General features: G+C 32.3%; 1 protein-coding gene and 1 pseudogene across 2 annotated transcripts; both read left to right on the top strand.

The window, feature by feature from the left end:
• The first annotated feature begins 62 nt into the window (after positions 1–62).
• Positions 63–7,233, top strand: LOC128181274 (DNA-directed DNA/RNA polymerase mu-like). Of its 2 annotated transcripts, none has more exons than XM_052849613.1 (10): positions 63–136; positions 316–494; positions 948–1,131; positions 1,726–1,827; positions 3,313–3,492; positions 3,811–3,882; positions 4,731–4,851; positions 5,124–5,256; positions 5,582–6,137; positions 6,900–7,233. In XM_052849613.1, exons 2-10 carry the CDS (start codon positions 376–378, stop codon positions 6,984–6,986), a joined length of 1,554 nt encoding a protein of 517 aa, XP_052705573.1. In that variant the 5' UTR covers positions 63–136; positions 316–375; the 3' UTR covers positions 6,987–7,233. The 2 variants fall into 2 exon arrangements, with proteins under 2 accessions (XP_052705573.1, XP_052705572.1); XM_052849612.1 differs by having other exon boundaries at positions 89–153.
• An 8,282-nt stretch (positions 7,234–15,515) lies between these two features.
• Positions 15,516–18,930, top strand: LOC128181273 (uncharacterized; annotated as a pseudogene).
• Positions 18,931–21,698: the final 2,768 nt, after the last annotated feature.

The raw sequence follows: 21,698 nt of genomic DNA, 5'->3' as shown, positions 1-21,698 counted from the left end.
TTGTCTAAATCAACAAAACGGTAAAAGAGAACAACAATATTCCGAATTGAGGTTCTACTTTCGCGCCGATTGCACAAACAGGCTTCAGTGAACTCTATTAGTTAGCTTTGGAAGTTGAATGGAAGTTGATTTTAAAGTGGTTGCTTTTAATGTGTTTGTTGGTTTGACCATAGACGTTATTTATGTCTCTGACTTGAGTTGAATTTTTATGACTGCTTGTGAATTTAGTGACAAAGAAAATATAGATGTTTTCATTGAATACTTAGCCATTTAGTATTTTGTTATCAGGTGATAATAAATTGTAAAATATTGTAGATGAATCTGCGAGAGCCAGAAAGCCCAAACGAGAGACCCTGAGGTTTCTGAGGATAAAGTATGGGGGATTCCCAGAAAGTGGTGGTATACATCATGCCACAAAAGATTCAGAAACAAAGATACAAAGACATGATGAAAGCTGCATTGCGACACCACTTTATAATGGCAGAAGAATTCAAGTACTTAGTCTTTTAAGGATTGAGTTACATTAGTGAATTAACTCTAATACTGTTTACAGGGTTATTTTTGCCCTGTGTAATTTTCGCCCTTTTACACTTTCAAACATTTTCGCCCTGTCTTTATTTTGCCCAGTCTTAATTTCACCCACTGACAATGAGAGCGAAAGGGGCGAAAATAAAATGGGGGCAAATATTTCCCTGTATACAGTACTTTTTTTGACACATTATATATAGCATATTATGCATATTCTATAAATGGCAGATACACTGTATATTGAGACACTGTATATTGAAAAATTGTATATCTTTTGGTTGCAAACTTTCCTCAAGTAATAACATGAAAAAAACCCCCACAAAATTTAAAAATTGATGTAGAAACTGAAGGCTAAGACAGAGAGAGAGAGAGAGAGCTAGGACATTCATGGGATTCGTTATTAATTTTCAATATTGCAGAGACAGTGTCACCCACATAATAACTGAATACGAGACAGCTGCCCAGGCCATGAAGGTGCTAAAGCTTACAGAGCTTCCTCAGCACACTCGACTTCTGAAAGTCAGCTGGTTCACGGACAGCATCAAAGCAAGAGAACCAGTCCCAGTCCAAGACAAACATGTGATTGCTCAAGAAGGCGATGCTGTGAGTTTAATCATTTCGAATTTGATTTTGAAAAATAAGAGCAAGATTTTAAAATCAGCAAGGGTTGCTTCTCCCAATTTTATGCGGATATTAAGTCTTGCTTTTAATAAGGAATCTACAATATTATCTGCAAACTGTTCTTTGCCTTTCCCAATTTTATGCGGATAATAAGTCTTGCTTTTAATAAGGAATCTACAATATTATCTGCAAATTGTTCTTTTCCAGATAGCTTTTCAGAAATTTTGTCAGTCTTTATTTTGGTCTTTATTATGTGGGATATGCATCTTAATTTTCATCAGTACAAACATATTTGGTGTAGATGTTGGCTTAGCCTTTCTACTTGTATTGTCATTTATTTAGTACAAAAATGTATAGCAATGAAATAATGTACATGTACCTTCTAGGCATTATCTGCAAAAAAGAAAGATTGATGAATATAAATCTCACATTCATTACCATTGCCTTATATATTGAAGCTCAAATTCATGATGTAATTTTATTATATTCATAAATCTGTGAATGTTCTGCATTTCTCATTTCAGCCATGATAAAACTATGTCTATCCTGTAGATGCATTAATTACTTCTTGTGTAGGTGGAGTGTAATCAAGCATCAGAGCCCACAGTGCAGAGTCCTGTCCCAGAGTACTCCTGTCAGAGATCCACTCCCCTCAAACACCACAACTCAAGGTTCTGTGTAAGTAGTTTACTTACTACAACTACAGTTCTGCGTATGTAATTTACATTTACATGTAATGGCATGCTACATCTCAAGTCTCTGTTCACGTAATTTACATTTACATGTTCTGGTAATGGTATATTACAACTCAAGGTTCTGTGTACATAATTTACATTTACATGTAATGATATATTACAACTTGAGGTTCTGTTTACATAAGTTACATTTACATGTAATGGTATACTACAACCAAGGCTCTCTGTGCAGACATGTACATGTAATGGATTACCACAACTCAAGGTTCTATGTGAATACATGAATATGTACATATGATGGAATATTGTAACTCAAGGTTCTGTAAATGTTATTTACATTTACGTGTAATGGTGTACTACAGCTAAAGGTTCTGTGTACAGATATATATACATTTACATGTAATGGTATACTACAACTCAAGTTTTTGTTTATAAAATTTACATGTAATGGTATACTACAACTCAATGCTCTGTGTGCATACATGTACATGTACATGTAACAAAATATTACAACTCAAGGTTATGTGTTTGTAATTTACGTGTAGCATACTACAACTCAAGGTTCTGTGTAGGCTATAAAATTTACATTAATATGTAGTGGTATGCTACAACTCAAGGTTATTTGTTTGTAATTTATGTGTACATTTAACTATTAATTTTTCTTACTGCTCCTTTCTTTAAGCTCGATAAAAAATTTTTGGTAAATTTATTTTAATATTTGATTATATTTATCTACTTTATAATGATTTAAGGTCGTTCGGTTGTTGCGTGACGTCATTGTTAGCAAACTTGACAGAGACAAAAATTCATAATTTTTTACCCGGCAAGGTAAACATTTTTTTTGCCAGATAGGACATGTCATGAATTACAAATGTAATAATTTTCAGTGAGTTTGAACCATTATTTAAAACTTATAGATGTTTTATGTTGCTAAACTGTTCTTATTTATGGTTGAAAAATTGTATCAAAATGCACTGTAAATCTGATAGCTTTCAAACTGGCTAGTTTGAATGGCCTTAAAATGTTAAAATACATAAAATAGAGGATTGCAATTAATTTCTTTAATAGATTGCTTTATTATATAGAAATCAGTAAAAAGAAATGTGATATTTAATTGGAGAGCAGTCAACGCCATAATTGTCCTGATAGTGTACTTGTGTAAGCTCCTACAGCATGAACAAAATATTTGCAACATACCAATATTTAATTTCAATTTGATTGTTAACATACTAATCTTCAAATTTAAATAAAAATTACATGGATTACACCATAAAAACATCAAGGGCAGAGAAACCTTAAGAGTTATTAATCATTGCTTATGATTTAAGTTATGAATGTCATTAAGGTTAAAATTGCATTGGTTTGATAAAATGTACTGTACATTACATGAAATATATGCTCCTATGAAGGTCAAGGGTCAATAAAGCTTTGATACACATGTACAAATCTAAACAGCAATACTATGTAGGAGGCGATGGAGCTCCTCCAAGACTATGCTGAGATGAGGGAGGGAGATGACAATTACATGAGGGCATTGGCATGGAGACGGGCCTCCTGTGTCCTTAAGAGCCTCAAGTTTCCTCTGACAAACATCGACCAACTGAAGGGGGCCAAAGATGTTGGTAAACATGTTCAGAAGGTTCTGCAGGTATTCTTTCAAAGAATAATTTCGACTGTAAAATGAGTCCATTAATCAGTTTAAAATGACAAACCATGTACATGTAACAAAGTTCCAGAGATTGCATCACAGAGCCAGTATACATGTACACCGGTAATTTCAATTATAAATTGAGTCTATTTAATAACTTTAAGGTCTAAATCCATAAAACACCTTAGGTTTTCACATGTACATATCAAAGTTCCAGAGAATACATCATAGTCTCAGTATACCTAGAATTTAACAATTACCAGTGAAAAAAGAATAATATTCAATTTTGATATAGGATGTATATTTATATAATGTCAGAGTATCCTGGACCATGGCACCAGTGATGAAGTAGAGAAAGTCAGAAATGATCCTTGGTATAAGAAAATGAAGGTATAAGTATGAGAGAAAGAACATGATTTGAGAAAAATAATTGATAAATGTGGTACATGTAGTATATAAATAGTGCCTGTTTGGGAGGGTAACAGTTGAAACTGACACCCCGAGAAAACCATTGTTAACCGACGCGAAGCGGAGGTTGACAATGGTTTTCGAGGGGTGTCAATTTAAACTGTTATCCTCCCAAACAGGCACTATTTATTTTGTTATACTGAATGTCTTATTTTTAAGAAAATTTTACTGCTTTCATATAGGAATAACGTGAATTCTACAGCGAACCGTACGCGCATAATTTTCGCGCATGTAACAATTTTTATTGTTATACTTTCATATTAAATACTGAAATCTGATTGGTTAAGACGCAGTTAATAATATTTACTATTACCCTCAGCGTTAGCAACGCACTTGGCAACGGGTAACATTAAAAAATGTTACATGCGCGAAAATTATGCACGTACGGTTCGCTGTAGAATTCACGTTATTCCTATATAAAAGCAGTAAAATTTTCTTAAAAATTTTAAAAAAGACATTCAGTATAACAAAATAAATAGTGCCTGTTTGGGAGAATAACAGTTTAAATTGACACCCCTCGAAAACCATTGTCAACCTCCGCTTCGCGTCGGTTGACAATGGTTTTCTCGGGGTGTCAATTTCAACTGTTACCCTCCCAAACAGGCACTATTTATATAATGTTACCCTTTGCTAAGTGCGTTGCTAATGCTGAGGGTAATAGAAAGGATTATGAACTGCGTCTTAACCAATCAGATTTCAGTATTTAACATGAAAGTATAACAAAAGAATTTATGCATTATAACATAATATGTTTATGACTGTGGTTGTAGATTTTCACAAAGGTATTTGGAGCTGGTACAAAAACTGCACAGGAGTGGATCGAAAAGGGATGGACGACGGTGGATGAGGTTAAACAGAATTATACTAAAGGAGACTGGAGACTAAGATTTGGTAGGGCTAATGATTTTGTAGACAAATTACTCTACAACATGAACTATTGAGTCTTTTTTATTACATAGTATATAATTTTACAATTTCGCTGTCTAAATTGTATAAATTCTGTCACAGACTTTTAAAAGTTAAACATAAGGTTAAAAACTAAAAATTGCATTTTATAACATAATCTACTAATTAAGCTGATTTATCAGCAAAACAAGAAAAACCTATTTTTAAAGTTTTTTTCATTATTATGTCAATACAGACATGTCATTTCTCTGATACAGGGTTGGCCTTTCACAAGGAATTGGTGGAGTTGGTTACTCGCTTGGAAGCAGACAACTTCACAAAGTTTATCAAGCATCAGTGTGAAACTATTCTCCCTGGCATTTCAGTAGAACTTTGTGGAGGATTTAAGCGGTATACAGAACCCATATCTGGTTCCTTACTGAAAATAGTAAACAGCACTTGGTTATTAAAATTCAAAAATGCTTGAATGTACCTTGATAGCCTTGTAGATTTAATATTTACATTTGACATATGTATCCATTGGTAGAAAAGCTAAGTTAATAATAGGCTCCAGCCTTTTAAAATCCTAGTCTGTTTTCTATTGTAGCAATCTTTGCAATACATGTAATCTTGAAAGTAGATTCTCCAGTCAGGATCTTCTGGTGGTGTTACCGGTACTTGTACGTTAACGTACACCCTATAAATATTTGATTTGTGTTTTCTTTCTCCATTTTAGGGGTAAAACTCATGGACATGATATAGATTTATTATTTACGCACCAATCAAAGGGGAAAGAAGTCGGTTTTCTGCCTCGGCTCCTATCTGTGTTGGAGAGCAAGAACCTGATTTTGTGTGGGAAGTGGAACAGAAGCACCTACACGGAGGAAGCTATGTATTCCGAGTCAAAACGCACAAAGAATAATCAACTGGATCATTTCGAAAAGTGGATTGGCATAATCAAGTTCCCAAAGAAGTGGCGGAAGAGTATTTCTGAAGAGGAATTCTTTAGTGATGAAGGAGAAAATGTTTCCTCTGATTTGAATAGTGTTGAAGATTCAGAACCGGTCAAAAAGAAATTAAAAACTGATGAATTATCTCCAGAAGACATCGCTGCACAGCCTCGAAGCTGGATTGCACGTCGGGTTGATCTAATTATAGCTCCGTATGACCAGTATTTCTATGCACTTGTTGGCTGGACGGGGAGTAAGCAGTTTAACCGAGACATCAGAACATACGCAAAGAGGACTCACAACTATGCTATGACTAGTCATGGGCTTTATGATTTAACAAAGGTAGAGTTCACTTTATAATGAAACAACTGAGCTTGTCAAATGATTACCGATGACTATTGGTTAACTAAGTGGTCTTTATCTTGGTTTCATTAATATTCATTAATCCACCAAAAGAAAAACAAGCTTCTTTTTCAAGATATTAAACAAATATGGTATGATGTAAAACATTCTACTTCTGTAGACATATCACATTCGATTGTGTATTCTTTTTAGCGTTTTTGGTGGAAAACAGCCTACGATAAATCAAGTACATCCCCAAATGTCAAATATATATGTAGATTAATAGGTACATTCAGAAATTCAATAAATCAAATCTAACTTGTTTAAAAATCATATCCGCCAAATACTGGTTTTGTAAACACCAGATTTAAGATTTTTACAGTATTCAAGGGCATAAGTCTCCATTTAAGCAAGAAATGAAATTTCCTTCATTAAATTGTGGAGGTTAGCAGAATAGGGCATAGAATGAAACTGAAAAAAGTTCTTTGAGTTGGTCAATGGCCAGTAAGTAAATGTAAGACTGGTCATTGGTTTCTATTGGTGAAGTCTGTTCTACACCATGAACTTTTTTAACCTGCATTTAAACTCGTTCATACCAAACTCAAAGTGCAAAACATCATAATTAAATCTACTTTGGAGATCTTCTTCAAGGCTATTAAAACAGATTCTAAAACCTGTAGTGGTTCTGAATTGATTTCTTAGTATTTGAATTTCAATTGTACTTTGGATTTTATGTCAATGAATTTTACGTTATCATTCCAGAGAAAATCATTGCCAGCAAAGTCCGAGAAGGAAATATTTGACATCCTTGGTGTTCCATACTTTCCACCAGAGGAAAGGAACTGCTGACTACCATACCTCTCAAAGCCCAGTTATCTAACTCCTCTAGGAGATTGAGCATCAGTATGCTTAATTATCATATTAAGTATAAATTTGTCGTACCTTGTGAAATCCATGTTCGAATTTTAAGGGCAAGTTACTGTTATAACAAAGATAAATGGAGATTAGGTATGATTATTTTGAAATCCATCCATATACACACGCAAAATATGTTTTTATTTAAATAAGAATGGTGATGCATGATTTACACAATCACATATACGAGATAAGTACACTATTTTAATTACTATTTCAATTAAGAGAAATTGATTTTTAGCTCACCGAGACGAAGTCAAGGAGAGCTTATGCTATACCCTCGGCGTCGGCGTCGGCGGTGGCATCGGCGTCGGCGTCGGCGTCCAGACCTGGTTAAAGTTTTTGTTGCAGGTCCTGTATCTAAGCTATTATTTGTCCTATCTTCACCAAACTTGCATGGATGATGCATCTGGACCTACTTATGGACTTGAAAGACTTGGATGCTGAATCTGGGTCCTAAATTTCAGATGCTAGAGGAGGTTAAGGTTGTTGGACCAGGTTAAAGTTTTTGTTGCAGGTGCCCTTTGATAGCAATATCTTAGTTACTGCTGGTCCGTACTTCACCAAACTTGCATGGATGGTGTGCCTTATGATACTGATGCACCAGACAGGCTTGAGTGCTGAATCTGAGCTATAGGTTTCGGATGCTGGAGGAGGTTAAGGTTTTTGGAGCAGGTTAAAGTTTTTGTTGCGGGTGCCCATTGATAGCAATATCTAAGTTACTACTGGTCCTAACTTCACCAAACTTGTATGGATGATGCGTCTTATAATACTGATGCACCTGACAAGCTTGAATGCTGAATCTGAGCAATAGGTTTCGGATGCTGGAAGAGGTTAAGGTTTTTAGAGCTGGTTAAAGTTTTTGTTGCAGGTGCCCTCTGATGATTATATCTTAGTTACTACTGGTCCTAACTTCACCAAACTTGTATGGATGGTGCGTCTTATGATACTGATGCACCTGACAAGCTTGAATGCTGAATCTGAGCAATAGGTTTCGGATGCTGGAGGAGGTTAAGGTTTTAAGAGCTGGTTAAATAAAGTTTTTGAAACAGGTGCCCTCTGATGATGATATCTTAGTTATTACTTGTCCTTACTTCACCAGACTTCCATGGATGGTGTGTCTTATGATACTGATGCACCTGACAGGCTTGAATGCTGAGTCTGGTTTCGGATGCTGGATAAAGTTAAGTTTTTAGGAACAGGTCACATGTTTAATAGATGATAGTACTATTTCAAACTTGCATAGTTGATTTAACTGTAATATGAATGAATCGCAGAGGTAGCTTCAGATGCAGAGCTTGATCTCCATTATCAAGGATGCTAAAAAATAAATCTTAGTTATTACAGGTCCTAACTTCACCAAACTTTAATGGATGGTGTGTCTTATGATACAGATGCACCTGACAGGCATAGATGCTGAATCTGAGCCATAGGTTGCGGATGCTGGTGGAAGTTAAGGTTTTAATTGCTAGTGCCCTCTGATGATGATATCTTAGTTATTACTGGTCCAAACTTCACCAAACTTGCATGGATGATGCGTCTTATGATACCAATGCACCTGATGGGCTTGAATGCTGAATCTGAGCCATAGGTTTCGGATGCTGGATGAGGTTTAGTTTTTTGGAACAGGTCACATGTTTTATAGATGATAGCTTGCATAGTTGATTTAACTTTATTATAAATTAAATGCAGAGGTTGCTTCAGATGCAGAGCCTGATCTCCATTATCAAGGATGCTAAAGAAATCTCCTACCTCACTCAAACCAGCTCGATAGATAGATGTGTTTGTTGATAAATGATATAACATGATTCCTATGATATAGTATTGTATGATATGAAACAATATTGTTTGATATGATGCAATATGATATCTTATGTTATATCATAAAAAGTTATATGATACGATATGATATTGTATCAATTTTTTTTATATTTTATATGATATTGTATCATGATATTGTTATGTATAGTATTGTATATTATGATACAATATTGTATAATATTATATTGTATTTTTAATTTATTATTTTATCACATGATACAATTACATAAGATATTGCAAAATATTATATTGTATCCTATGATACAATATTGTATATTCTATAATATTGTATCATACAATATTGTATAATATGATATTGGTTTCAGTAATATAGAATTATATCACATGAAATTGTATAATATGATATTGTAATATTATATAATATTGTATCATACGATATTGTATGATATGATATTGGTTTATATGATATATTATCATATCACATGAAATTGTATTATATGATATTGTAATATATATTATTGTGTCATATGATACAATATGTATAATATAATAATGTATTTTATAATATTTTACTTTATCACATAATATTGTATCATTTGATAAGATACAATGTTGGAATCAAATTATATTGTATTATATGATATAATATCATATAATGTATCAAATATGTTTCAGTGTCATTTAATACAATATCATACTATATTATACAATATAATATCATGTTTCAATGTTATGTTGTATTATGTAATATGATATTGTAATATAATACTATATTGTATTATATTTTATGATATTGTATTATGTGATCAAATACAATAAGGTATAACACAATACAATGTCAAATCATACGTTACAATATCATATCTCATTATTGTTTATTACGGTATTTTATTGTATTATATGATATATATTATAAATATGACATGATGCAATATTTCATTTTATATCATTGTATTGATTAACATATGAACATATGATTATCATAAAAAATTTTATCAGATGATATACGATATTTTGTCAAAACAGAATCCATGAATATCCAAGATCATAAAGTATGATTTTCATATAAAATGATAAAGGTGGTCTTATAAAGGTGATGTCTCATAAGGGTGATGCTCCGTCTCGGTGAGCTTAGTAATCTATGATTACCTATGTTTTTTCCTCATATGATAAATTTGTGCATCATGTATTCCTATGATGAAATGAATTTAGATATTGGATCTGTCTCAGGTATAATGAACACTGTGATATCATATATATCAATGCCATTATTATGCTACATGTACATGTTCTTTTAAATATTTTTAAATGTGTCATCTTGTAAGTTTAAGTTAGTCAACAACATGTATATATTTTTTATTTGAAATTTGAATTATTTACAGCAATATTGAAAGTTAAGGTTCTTTATTGATTTACATTTTGAAATAAAAATAAGATTGTTTCCTTTGTTGTGCAGTTCCTTATTAGTTTTATAGACATCCCCAACACATGCACACTCAGATATGTTTAATCTGCATTATGGATGTGATTGACCCCAACTTGAAATGGATGTGGACCTTAATTTTTATTGTATGATAGAAAACAAATGTATTGTCAAAAATTCTGAGACAAATATTTTTATTTTGAAAGATACTAAACCCTGGTACATATCTCAAAAATCTAGCCCAGACAAAGCACTATGAATTTTTTGACATTTAATATTATCTTGCAATTTAAAGGTTTTAGAAGATTTGTGACAGTCATTCAGAGTTTTCATTTTCATACACTAATTATAGATGATAAAAAAACTTAAAAGATCTATTTATGTAAATATCAAACAATTTTTTTACAGTTTGGTTATTTCAGAGACATAAATAACATGTCTCTGGTTATATTTGACTTGTAGAAAAGCTTTTAGTTTTAACTGTTGCTACATGATCCCGTTGCCATGGTCACACGGAAAAGATAAAAAGGGCATTTTATAGCTTATATCAGGGTCTGACATGAGAAATGACAAAAAATTAAGAGTTTCCAGCATCGAATATATTATATAAGGTTAGTTTCCAAACCACCTAATAAAAAGTGCAGAAATGCATGTTTTAGAGGCGTTGCCATGGTACATAACAGAAGTTCTAAAGATTGTTTTGATTTTTTTCATTTGAATGAACATCAAAATGCTAATCATGGATTTTTAATTCACTTGCATGGATATGCAATAGAGAGCAAAAATAAGGAATATGGTATTATTCTGAGGTATGATATAATTGGGTTATATTGTTTTGAAAAAAAAATGGATGTCCTTAAATTAAATGTTGCGTTAACTGCTATGACTTTTTCAAAAAGTACAAATTGCTGCATGATTTTTTATGCTTCGTTTACTTCAATTTAACAACATCTGTGTTGCATAACAATGTTTCTTTTATTAAGTAATGAAAAATAATTAGGTTGTTTTTCTTAAATAGAAACAAAACATTCGCTAAAATTGTTAAAATCATGAATCTTAATCTATCAAAATCACCTTAAGTAAATTCTTTATTTTCCCTATTTTTGGGCTTTGGTACCAAAGAAATGGGTGACAATTTTAATATATAATATGCATGTATGGAAATTTCGATCTAACATCGTGATTATTTCGTGTTGTCCGTGATTCTTTATAGGCTTAATTATTTTTCGACCACGATTGATAAACTGGTTAGAACTGAACCGTGTAGATTTAAGTCCTGTCAGTTTCGATAGGGCTATGGACCACAATTGGTTTGCTCAAGAAATAGAGGGGAAAATACATAATGGATGTAAATATAATGTGATATTCTCTAAGTTATCTTCTCAATACTAAAGAACATTGAAAAGATTTTAAAGATTGCTTTATATCTTGGATGGTTTACTAGTATATGAGTGAAAAAACGTTATATCGACTCAAAGTAGCTATACACACAACTTTTCCATTTTAAATAGCCTCGGCTTTCATGACAGCGGTAACCACCAGTAACCAATTTTAACTGTCTGTATGTTTTTACACCAACATGTAGTTGTATTCGTCATGGAAATATAAAGAAAATTGGTGACAATGCGGAACCAGAGCCCCTCTTCAATTTTGATTCTTACATAAAATTGACACTTGAGCTTAGTAAGAAACATTTTCATTTCACGGATTTTCTTTTGCATTTTTTTTTAAAATACAGGTATTTTGATTGAACACGTTTTGATAACCAATTGGTTCTTTTTTCTTTGTAATACGCATACAAAAATTCGTATGGAACGCCATAGTTGCCTTCATGTAACATGATGATACGGTTTTTTTAGCTCACCGAGACGAAGTCAGGGGGAGCTTATGCTATACCCTCGGCGTCGGCGTCCGGACCTGGTTAAAGTTTTTGTTGCAGGTCCTGTATCTAAGCTATTACTTGTCCTATCTTCACCAAACTTGCATGGATGATGCATCTGGACCTACTTATGGACTTGAAAGACTTGGATGCTGAATCTGAGTCCTAAATTTCAGATGCTGGAGGAGGTTAAAGTTGTTGGACCAGGTTAAAGTTTTTGTTGCAGGTGCCCTTTGATAGCAATATCTAAGTTACTGCAGGTCCGTACTTCATCAAACTTGCATGGATGGTGTGTCTTATGATACTGATGCACCAGACAGGCTTGAGTGCTGAATCTGAGCTATAGGTTTCGGATGCTGGAGGAGGTTAAGGTTTTTGGAGCAGGTTAAAGTTTTTGTTGCAGGTGCCCTTTGATAGCAATATCTAAGTTACTGCTGGTCCATACTTCACCAAACTTGCATGGATGCATCGTCGGAAACCCACGGTCGGTCTCGCATCTCTTACCTAGGTAAGAGAAGCGAGACCGACCGTGGGTTTCCGACGATGGCATGGATGGTGCGTCTTATATGATACTGATGCACCAGGCAAGCTTGGGTGCTGAATCTGAGCTATAGGTAACAGATGCTGAAGGAGGTTAAGGTTTTTAGAGCTGGTTAAAGTTTTTGTTGCAGGTGCCCTCTGATGATTATATCTAAGTTATTATTTCTCCTAACATCACCAAACTTTCATGGATGGTGCGTCTTATGATACTGATGCACCTGACAGGCTTGAATGCTGAGTCTGAGCCATAGGTTTCAGATGCTGGATATGGTTAAGTTTTTTGGAACAGGTCACATGTTTAATAGATAATAGTACTATTTCAAACTTGCATAGTTGATTAAACTGTAATATGAATGAATCACAGAGGAAGCTTCAGATGCAGAGCTTGATCTCCATTATCAAGGATGCTAATAAATATATCTTAGTTATTACAGGTTCTAACTTCACCAAACTTGAATGGATGGTGTGTCTTATGATACAGATGCACCTGACAGGCATGGATGTTGAATCTGAGCCAAAGGTTGCGGATGCTGGAGCAGGTTAAGGTTTTAATTGCTAGTGCCCTCTGATGATGATATCTTAGTTATTACTGGTCTGAACTTCACCAAACTTGCATGGAGATGCGTCTTATGTATACTGATGCACCTGACAGGCTTGAATGCTGAATCTGAGCCATAGGTTTCGGATGCTGGATGAGGTTTAGTTTTTTTGGAACAGGTCACATGTTTTATAGATGATAGCTTGCATAGTTGATTTAACTAGATTATAAATGAAACGCAGAGGTTGCTTCAGATGCAGAGCCTGATCTCCATTATCAAGGATGCTAAAGAAATCTCCTACCTCACTCAAACCTGCTCGATAGATAGATGTGTTTGTTGATAAATAATATAACATGATTCCTATGATATAGTATTGTATGGTATGAAACAATATTGTTTAATATGATACAAAATAATATCATATGTAATATTATAAAAAGTTATATGATACGATATGATATTGTATCAATTTTTTTGATATTTTATGTTATGATATTGTATCATGATATTGTTATGTATAGAATTGTATATTATGATACAATATTGTATAATATAATATAGTATTATTAATTTATTATTTTATCACATGATACTATTACACAAGAAATTGCAAAATATAATATTGTATCCTATGATACAATATTTTATATTCTATAATATCGTATCATACAATATTGTATAATATGATATTAGTTTCTGTAAAATAGAATTATATCACTTGAAATTGTATAATATGATACTGTTATATTATATAATATTGTATCAAACGATATTGTATAATATGATATTGGTTTTTAATATGATATATTATCACATCACATGAAATTGTAGTGTTACAGTATGATATTGTAAAGTATATTATTGTATCATATGATACAATATGTATGATATAATATTGTATTATATAATATTTTACTTTATCAAATAATATTGTATCATTTGATATGATGCAATGTTTTATCAAATTATATTGTATCATATGATACAATATCATATTATGTATCAAAAATGATACAGTATCATACATTTTCATAATATATTATACAATATAATATCATATGTTTCAATTTTATGATGTATTATGTAATATGATATTGTAATATAATACTTTATTGTATTATATATTATGATATTGTATTATGTGATCAAATACAATAACGTATAACACATTACAATGTCATATCATATGTTAGAATATCATATCTCATCATTGTTTATTGTGGTATTTTATTGTATTATATGATATATGTTGTAAATATGATAGGATGCAATATTTAATTTTATGTTATTGTATTGATTAACATATGAACATATGATTATCATACAATTTTTTAACAGATGATATAGGATATTGTGTCAAAACAGAATCCATGAATATCCAACATAAAGTTTGATTGTCATTTAATATGATAAAGGTGGTCTCATAAAGGCGAAGTCTCATAAGGGTGATGTCTCATCTCGGTGAGCTTTGTAATCTGTGATTACCTGTGTTTTTATATGATGATACACGGTACCAATATTCATATAGTGAGGACAGTAGATACAGTATATGAAATTGTCAGCAATTCTTATTATTGGCTGAAAATACATAACATATACTGAGCATTTAAAAAGTGTGCCTTTTGCTTAATTGAATTGTAAAAATGATGCAATAATGGATCAATTCACGAAACTGTCAGCATAGTCATTGCGGCCTATGGCTGAGATGGTGTTTTTCGTATAGCAATTGAGTTAAGTTATGTAGTTTTAGCCCCCCCCCCCTTTTTTGGCAAAGTTATACCTAATCATTAGAAACATAGCATGATATAGGGTTCAGCCGCCCCACTTTTTCTCGCAGGAAAGATTATTGCTCCTAAATTTACCTTGAAAGATTGAGAAGTTGGATTCAGAAGCATACTAGCCCCCCCCCCCCCCCCCCCCCCGGATTAGGAATTTCATGATTTTGGAAAATGGAAAACAAATTTGGGTAATTTTTTTTTTCTTTTGGAAGTATAGATATATCCCCCCCCCCCCCCACGGATTAGGAATTTCATGATTCAGGGAATTACTTTTTTCTTAATATTTCTGAGGATTAGTCTAGCCCCCCCCCCCCACTTTCAATTTGCTTCCGACGCCAGTGCTAATAACATATACCAGTAGATTATATAATGACTGTAGGGTTCAATTGCGATGGACACTGCATAAACAGAAAAAAATCTTTAAAAATCTTTAAAATAAAGCCATGGAGCATGGTGATTCCATTTGTGTACGATATACCGTTTTATTTCCTTCAGAGCCTTCCATAGCAAGCTCAGAGAAGACATAGTTCCAAATCGAAAGTAAGCGACAAATTGGTGTCGCACAGTGATATTTTTATCACCTTAAATACCACTGCTTTACAAAGGTTTTGTAGTTAAAGGTAGGAAAAACACTTTTTTTCTTAGAAACAGTATTTTAAAAATCATTAAAAAGGAATCTATTGTGTAATAAGACATTGAAAAACGCTTAAAACCAATCAATTGATGGTAAGGTATGTATTTTAACTTGAGGGCCTTCGTTTGATATTTATTCTTTTATTTTGATATTTATTCTAATAAAAGACGCGCTTTCTACTTAATTCAACACAACTACTAAGAAACTACAAGTTATGCAGAGTCGATTTATCAATTAAATTGTTTGACTTACAAGAACGATAACTTCGTTACCAGAACATTTTACCAACATGAGCAAGATTTCTCAAGATTTTACACGTTCCGATATTTTCCTGTACCGATATATATATAAAGGCAACATATACTTTGACACACTAAAGCTTTTTTGAATGCTATTTAGTTTACGTTGTTGTCATATTAGTCCAATTACTCTAAAATGTAAAATATAGACCTATTAAATCACATTTTTGAATGACGTAACAATTCTTTACTTATTTTAAGCATTTTATAACTTTTTGCCCGAGTGCTTTTCTTTTTTTTTTTTTTTTGCATAAAGGACACAAACAGTTCATTGTATTTCACTGTTTACTCATTTCAACAATGCACTTGATGCTACATTTACAAATATCAGGGACGTATATACTAAGTACTTAGTATATACGTCCCTGCAAATATACATAACAATCTAAGTTCTTGAATATTATTTATTAAGCAAAAATGCTAAGACAATTTTCAAATTAGTTTTCTTTCCACAAATACATCAGAAAAAATCAAATAAAATCAATTTTGACCATTAATTTGAATTCACTTCATACAATTTCATCCACGTAAGGTATTCTGGATGAAGAAAAATAGAAAAACATCAATTATAATGGAATCAGTGAAGATTTTTCTGAATCTGACATACCTCACCTCTTTTAACAAAGAAAATGATTTCGATTTTGCAGTTTCATTTCCTTGGTAATTTAATTCTACATATGCCGCAATTTCTAGGCTACTTTAAATTTTAGACAAATCGTTGAAATGTCTTATTTTTATAAAAAAGACATGTTTTTTCATTTAGATATATATATATATATATATATATATATATATATATATATATATATATATATATATATATATATATATATATATATATATAAGACAAGAGCACCTGTTTCAATTTGTACAATGAGTGATTGGTACAAGCACCCTGCTGCCGTGGATATTTCTGACTTTGATCCGAAAAAGTTGCAGTTCCTTATCAAATCGCCTCCAAATCAGCAGGCAGTAGAGAAACAGTTGGAGGCTGTTTATGGGAAGCCTATCTGGCCTAAAAATTCCAAATCTAATTCTCTCACAGTAGAATGCACCTTGACTCCAGAAACAATATATTGCCGAAAGATTGCCAGGCATTGGGAAACAAAAGTAAAAGAGAACCTCAGCAAATTTTTAGATCTTCTACATGTTTGCAAGCACACTACATTACAAGAGGCATTTCCTTTGGTTCTAAGTGAGTTGAAGTCCTTAACCATCAGCAACCCAGATGATGTGACTGTTGTTTTGGAGAGAAGTAATAATGAAATTTATGTGACGGGTCACAAACAGGCAGTTACTGATGTGTCCAAACTAGTGTCTGATATCATTCTCAGGATCAATGCTGAACACAGATTTATACAGGGTGAGTTTATCATACATGTAAGCTCTTTTCAAGTACATGCAAGCTCTTTCCAGGTCGAGATTGTATATTGTTTGCAGTGTTAACGGGCCGTTTATGATTTTGATGTGAATAAAGCCAGCTATTTTCATACCTTCATACACCCAAAGCAGAAACTGATGAATCCCCCGAATAGTTTAAAACTTGTATGTAGAACAATTTTATTAATTTGTTTTGCGTTTACTCTCTTTATAAGATTAAAAATCTTTAAAAAATTGTCAATTAAATCACCATTTATAATTACTTCCTATATGCTGAACAACATTATAACCAATCTAATTAATTAATAAATCATTTTAACATCATGTATTCTTTACCAATCTGATGGTCGCTAATAGTTGACAAATTGCACAGAAACTTCGTAGCAATATATTAAGTATCTTTTTATCGTTCGTAAACAAACGCCATTCTATTTTATATTATTGGCATTTTAAATGGTATTCAACAATTATTATTGATGTAGCAATATCTAATTTTTTTTCCCCAGGACCAGACGTATCGGGCGTTTCTGATATTGCTATGTCTCAGCATTACGTGGACTGTCAGACTTGTGGGGGTTATTCCGATTTTTACTGCAACGCCTGTCATAAGCGAATGTGTGGCAAATGTCGAGATGAACACCTGAAACATCCAGATAATGCCAAACACGACGTATGCAAATACGAGGACAGAAAATTCGTGTTTTCTTCCGTTCCATGTAAAGTTCACCCCAAGCATCAGATGGTCCCTATGCTGCAAAAAATGCCAACAAGCGATCTGTGCTTTATGTACAACGAAAGAACACGAGGGTCACGGCTTTTTGGATCTTGAAGAAGTGTACACCAAGAAATACAAAACACGCACTGAGGAAATTCGAAGAATTCGCAATGAATTTCTTTTAAATTCGCGTCTTCGTCTCAAAGAATCAAGAAATGCAACACTGGAATTAAAAGGGAACTTGGAATTGATGAGAAACAGTATGAAAGAGCAAGCAAGTCAAATTAAGGAATTAGTTGATGCCATTTTAACAGAAAATCTGCACGATTTACACAGTTACGAAGCATCTGCTGTTGAGAAATTGGAAAATCAAGAGAAGGTTTTAGACACCTATGTCACTCACGTGCAGGATACATGTAAGTTGGAAGAATATAAAAATTCAATGTTTTTTGGAAATCCCGTTGAGTTTTTGTCCGATATAAATGATACTCTAGATGTGAAGTTCGAGCCTATCCCCGACGTCCAAAAACTAAGTCCAGGAAATTTTTCCGAAGGAAAATTAAACAAGGAAGAAATACGTAAACAATTTGGAGCATTAACAAAACCATCAAATGAAGCATGAGTATATAAAAAATTATTAAAAATCCTACCATTGACTCAATGAAAGAACTGGCCGTTGAAATAATATTTTTGCATATTGGCTACGGATTTCCAATGTGTGTGACTTGGCCATTTTTAACGTCTCTGCAACAGTTAAGTTTTTTTTTTACATTTTCTATGTTTGTCAAATTATTCTAAAATCTTGTTTAATGATTGATTGTTATTTTTCCATACTGTACATACTAGTATTAAATTTTAGTCTGCTTACTTTGAAGATGCTACATTAAAAGATAATGTTGAAAGTTTGAATTTTATTATTTTAATTTTATATAGTTATTAGGTATATAATTACAGTTAATAAAAACATTTATTTTACACTTTTAATTTATTGTGTGCATTAACTTTTAACACTTTTGATTTGTAGTATGCATTAAACTATCAACACAATGTAATACTACTTAGGTAACGTGAAAGTCAATGTCTTCTATCTACATCTTTTTCATAATACTTTAACACATCTGAGAATGAGCAACGCTAATAAACAGCCGAAATCCAACTTTGCAGATTTCTTTTGCCCATTCGTTTCAAACATGTGTAACAAGTTTCCGTTATAAACAACATCCTTTTTTAGGATTCGTTGTACTTTTATTATAAGTGTATAAGTATTATTTTTACTCTCTTGACACTATGTAACAAATTTTCGGCATAAAATCATCAGACTTTAATCTTTCCTATTAAATTGATATATATGCAATCATTTGTATTAAGTTACATAAGTCAGTTAGGGATATTGTGTGACGTATATTCTATGCTCATGTGGGATGGACGAGCAGTAAACAGTTTAAAGGAGACAACAGATCAAGTACAGATCATACGCAATTAAAGAGGACTCACGACTTTGTAATGACTAGTTTTAATGTCAAGATCTAGTAAATGAAAGGTGCCTACAGTTTGCCAAAATTTGATGTATAATTTCTTCCGATTGTAATTCATAAAAAACCTAGTTTTATAAGGTGTACCAGGGATTGATTTTCAGATGAACGCTTTGAAAAAATCGCGATTTAAACTGTCATGAAATATGAAGAAAACCAGCTACAAATCTGAAAGTTGTTTTTCGTCTTTGACATATGAAATATAATGCCTAAGGACTCTCTAAAAAAGACCTATAGAATATTCTTTACATCTTCTTTAAAATGACATTAAATTGAACATAGACATTATTTTTCATTGGATTTAAATGGAATATCTAGAAATGTTTTATTTTCTATATAATTCTCTTGTAGTCATTAAGTACAGGAAAAAGATATATCAAATCAATTATGACGTTATGATAGATCTAGCATCTAATAAACACTCTGAAATCGTTTATTAGATCTTGACCTTTACAAAGGTAGAGTTCTCTTTATAATGTAACAACCCATGCAGCTAGTTACGTACTTAATGACTGCTGGCTAACTAATTGACCTTTGTCTTGGTTTTATAACAATCAGTTTCCCACCTGTAAGAAACAATTCTCCTCATTTTTTCAAGTATATACTTTTATAGCTCTATTACTTTAAACATGTATGATACTTAGTAGAAATTGAATTTTCAACAGATTTGCGTTAATGTGATCTAACACATTACTGAATGTAGCAATACAGATACGGATATGCATAATATTCAGTGTTGTAATTCATTTAGGGAAGCTGCTTTCCCCCAAAACACTCAATCGAATACACAGTTATTGTCTTACGTTTATAGCAATGCTTCTTTAAATGCTCAATCATGTTTCTTAGATTGTCTTTTCGTTCAGGTTTTATCAGGGATGAAGAACATTGCGATATGTACTTTTATGCCACAATAATGCTGTTCGATGAAAGGTTCATGATGTGTAAACATTTAGTCTTTATTTGTTGTTTGTCAATTCTTGTATTTACAGCGATACAAAATGGTTTTATGTTTCACAATTTGAAATAATTTCTTCCTACTTTTGAAACTACTTGCAGTTTCCTGTGGGTTTATGGCACATTCTCAAATACATTCATGAATTCTTTATGTGGATGTGATTCGCTAAAATTTCAGATAAGAGCTAGTTTGTTTGCAGTGAATATAAAAACATATATCGGGTACAGTACGATGTATATACAAAATTCCAAATTCTGAGAATTTAAAATTATTAATAAAGGATTTTTTTCATTATAGTATATGATTGTTATAATGCGAAGAATAAAGTCTCCTAAATAAGTATGGTATACTATTTATTATCCTTTTAGTCTTCCTTAGATAACATAGATCCAATAGAAAGTACAGCCAGCTGACACTGCATTACAGTTATATTATTCTTTGTACATTACAACCCCCTTTACCGGTATTTTGATTGTACAGGAAATTATACTAAAAATCTCCAGTATTTATAAAATTATCTTTGAATTACATTTTTTGCGCATTTAAAAATCATGTGATTAAGGAGACATGTAAAGGTCACAACCAACATCAATTCTTCATCTTGCACTCTTTTATTCTCTTTTGAGAAGTGGACAGGCATAGCCTACATCCACTTCTCTTCGCAAACCCTCATATTTTGATTCTGGAAAACGTGTAAATGTCGGAACCAAAGACGGTTTACACTTCGACCCATGTTTCGACTCCAGTTTCCCTGAATTTTCGTAACAGACCTATTATTTCTACATTTTAAACATAAATGCATCCATATATTACAAACAAATCACCACTAACCCGCTTTCAAATCATTTTCTCAACTTCTACATTCCGGTTTTAAACTATGAGATCATTCGCTATAGGTGGTTTAAAAAGTAGAAAATTAAGAGTCGGAAAAAACGGAAAATAGTGTTTCGATTGTAGACTTTAGATTAAAGGTATTTTTCTTAAAATTTACAGAGCTATATAGAACGGTTTTACAATTTAAGACAAATTAACAAAATGCATACGATAAAACAAGTAACTTTGTCACATTAAACAATGAAAACACTTTTATTTTAATCTTTCTTGTATGCTATATTTATCAATGTTCGTTTTATTGTTAAAAACAGATGTAGAACAAAATTTGTCACCATAAGAGATGATTAAAAAGGGAA

The sequence above is a fragment of the Crassostrea angulata genome, chromosome 4 (genome assembly GCF_025612915.1).
Source record: "Crassostrea angulata isolate pt1a10 chromosome 4, ASM2561291v2, whole genome shotgun sequence".
NCBI classification, from domain to species: domain Eukaryota; kingdom Metazoa; phylum Mollusca; class Bivalvia; order Ostreida; family Ostreidae; genus Magallana; species Magallana angulata.
Note: the sequence above shows the minus strand (reverse complement) of the source record. Positions and strands in the feature narration are given on the sequence as shown.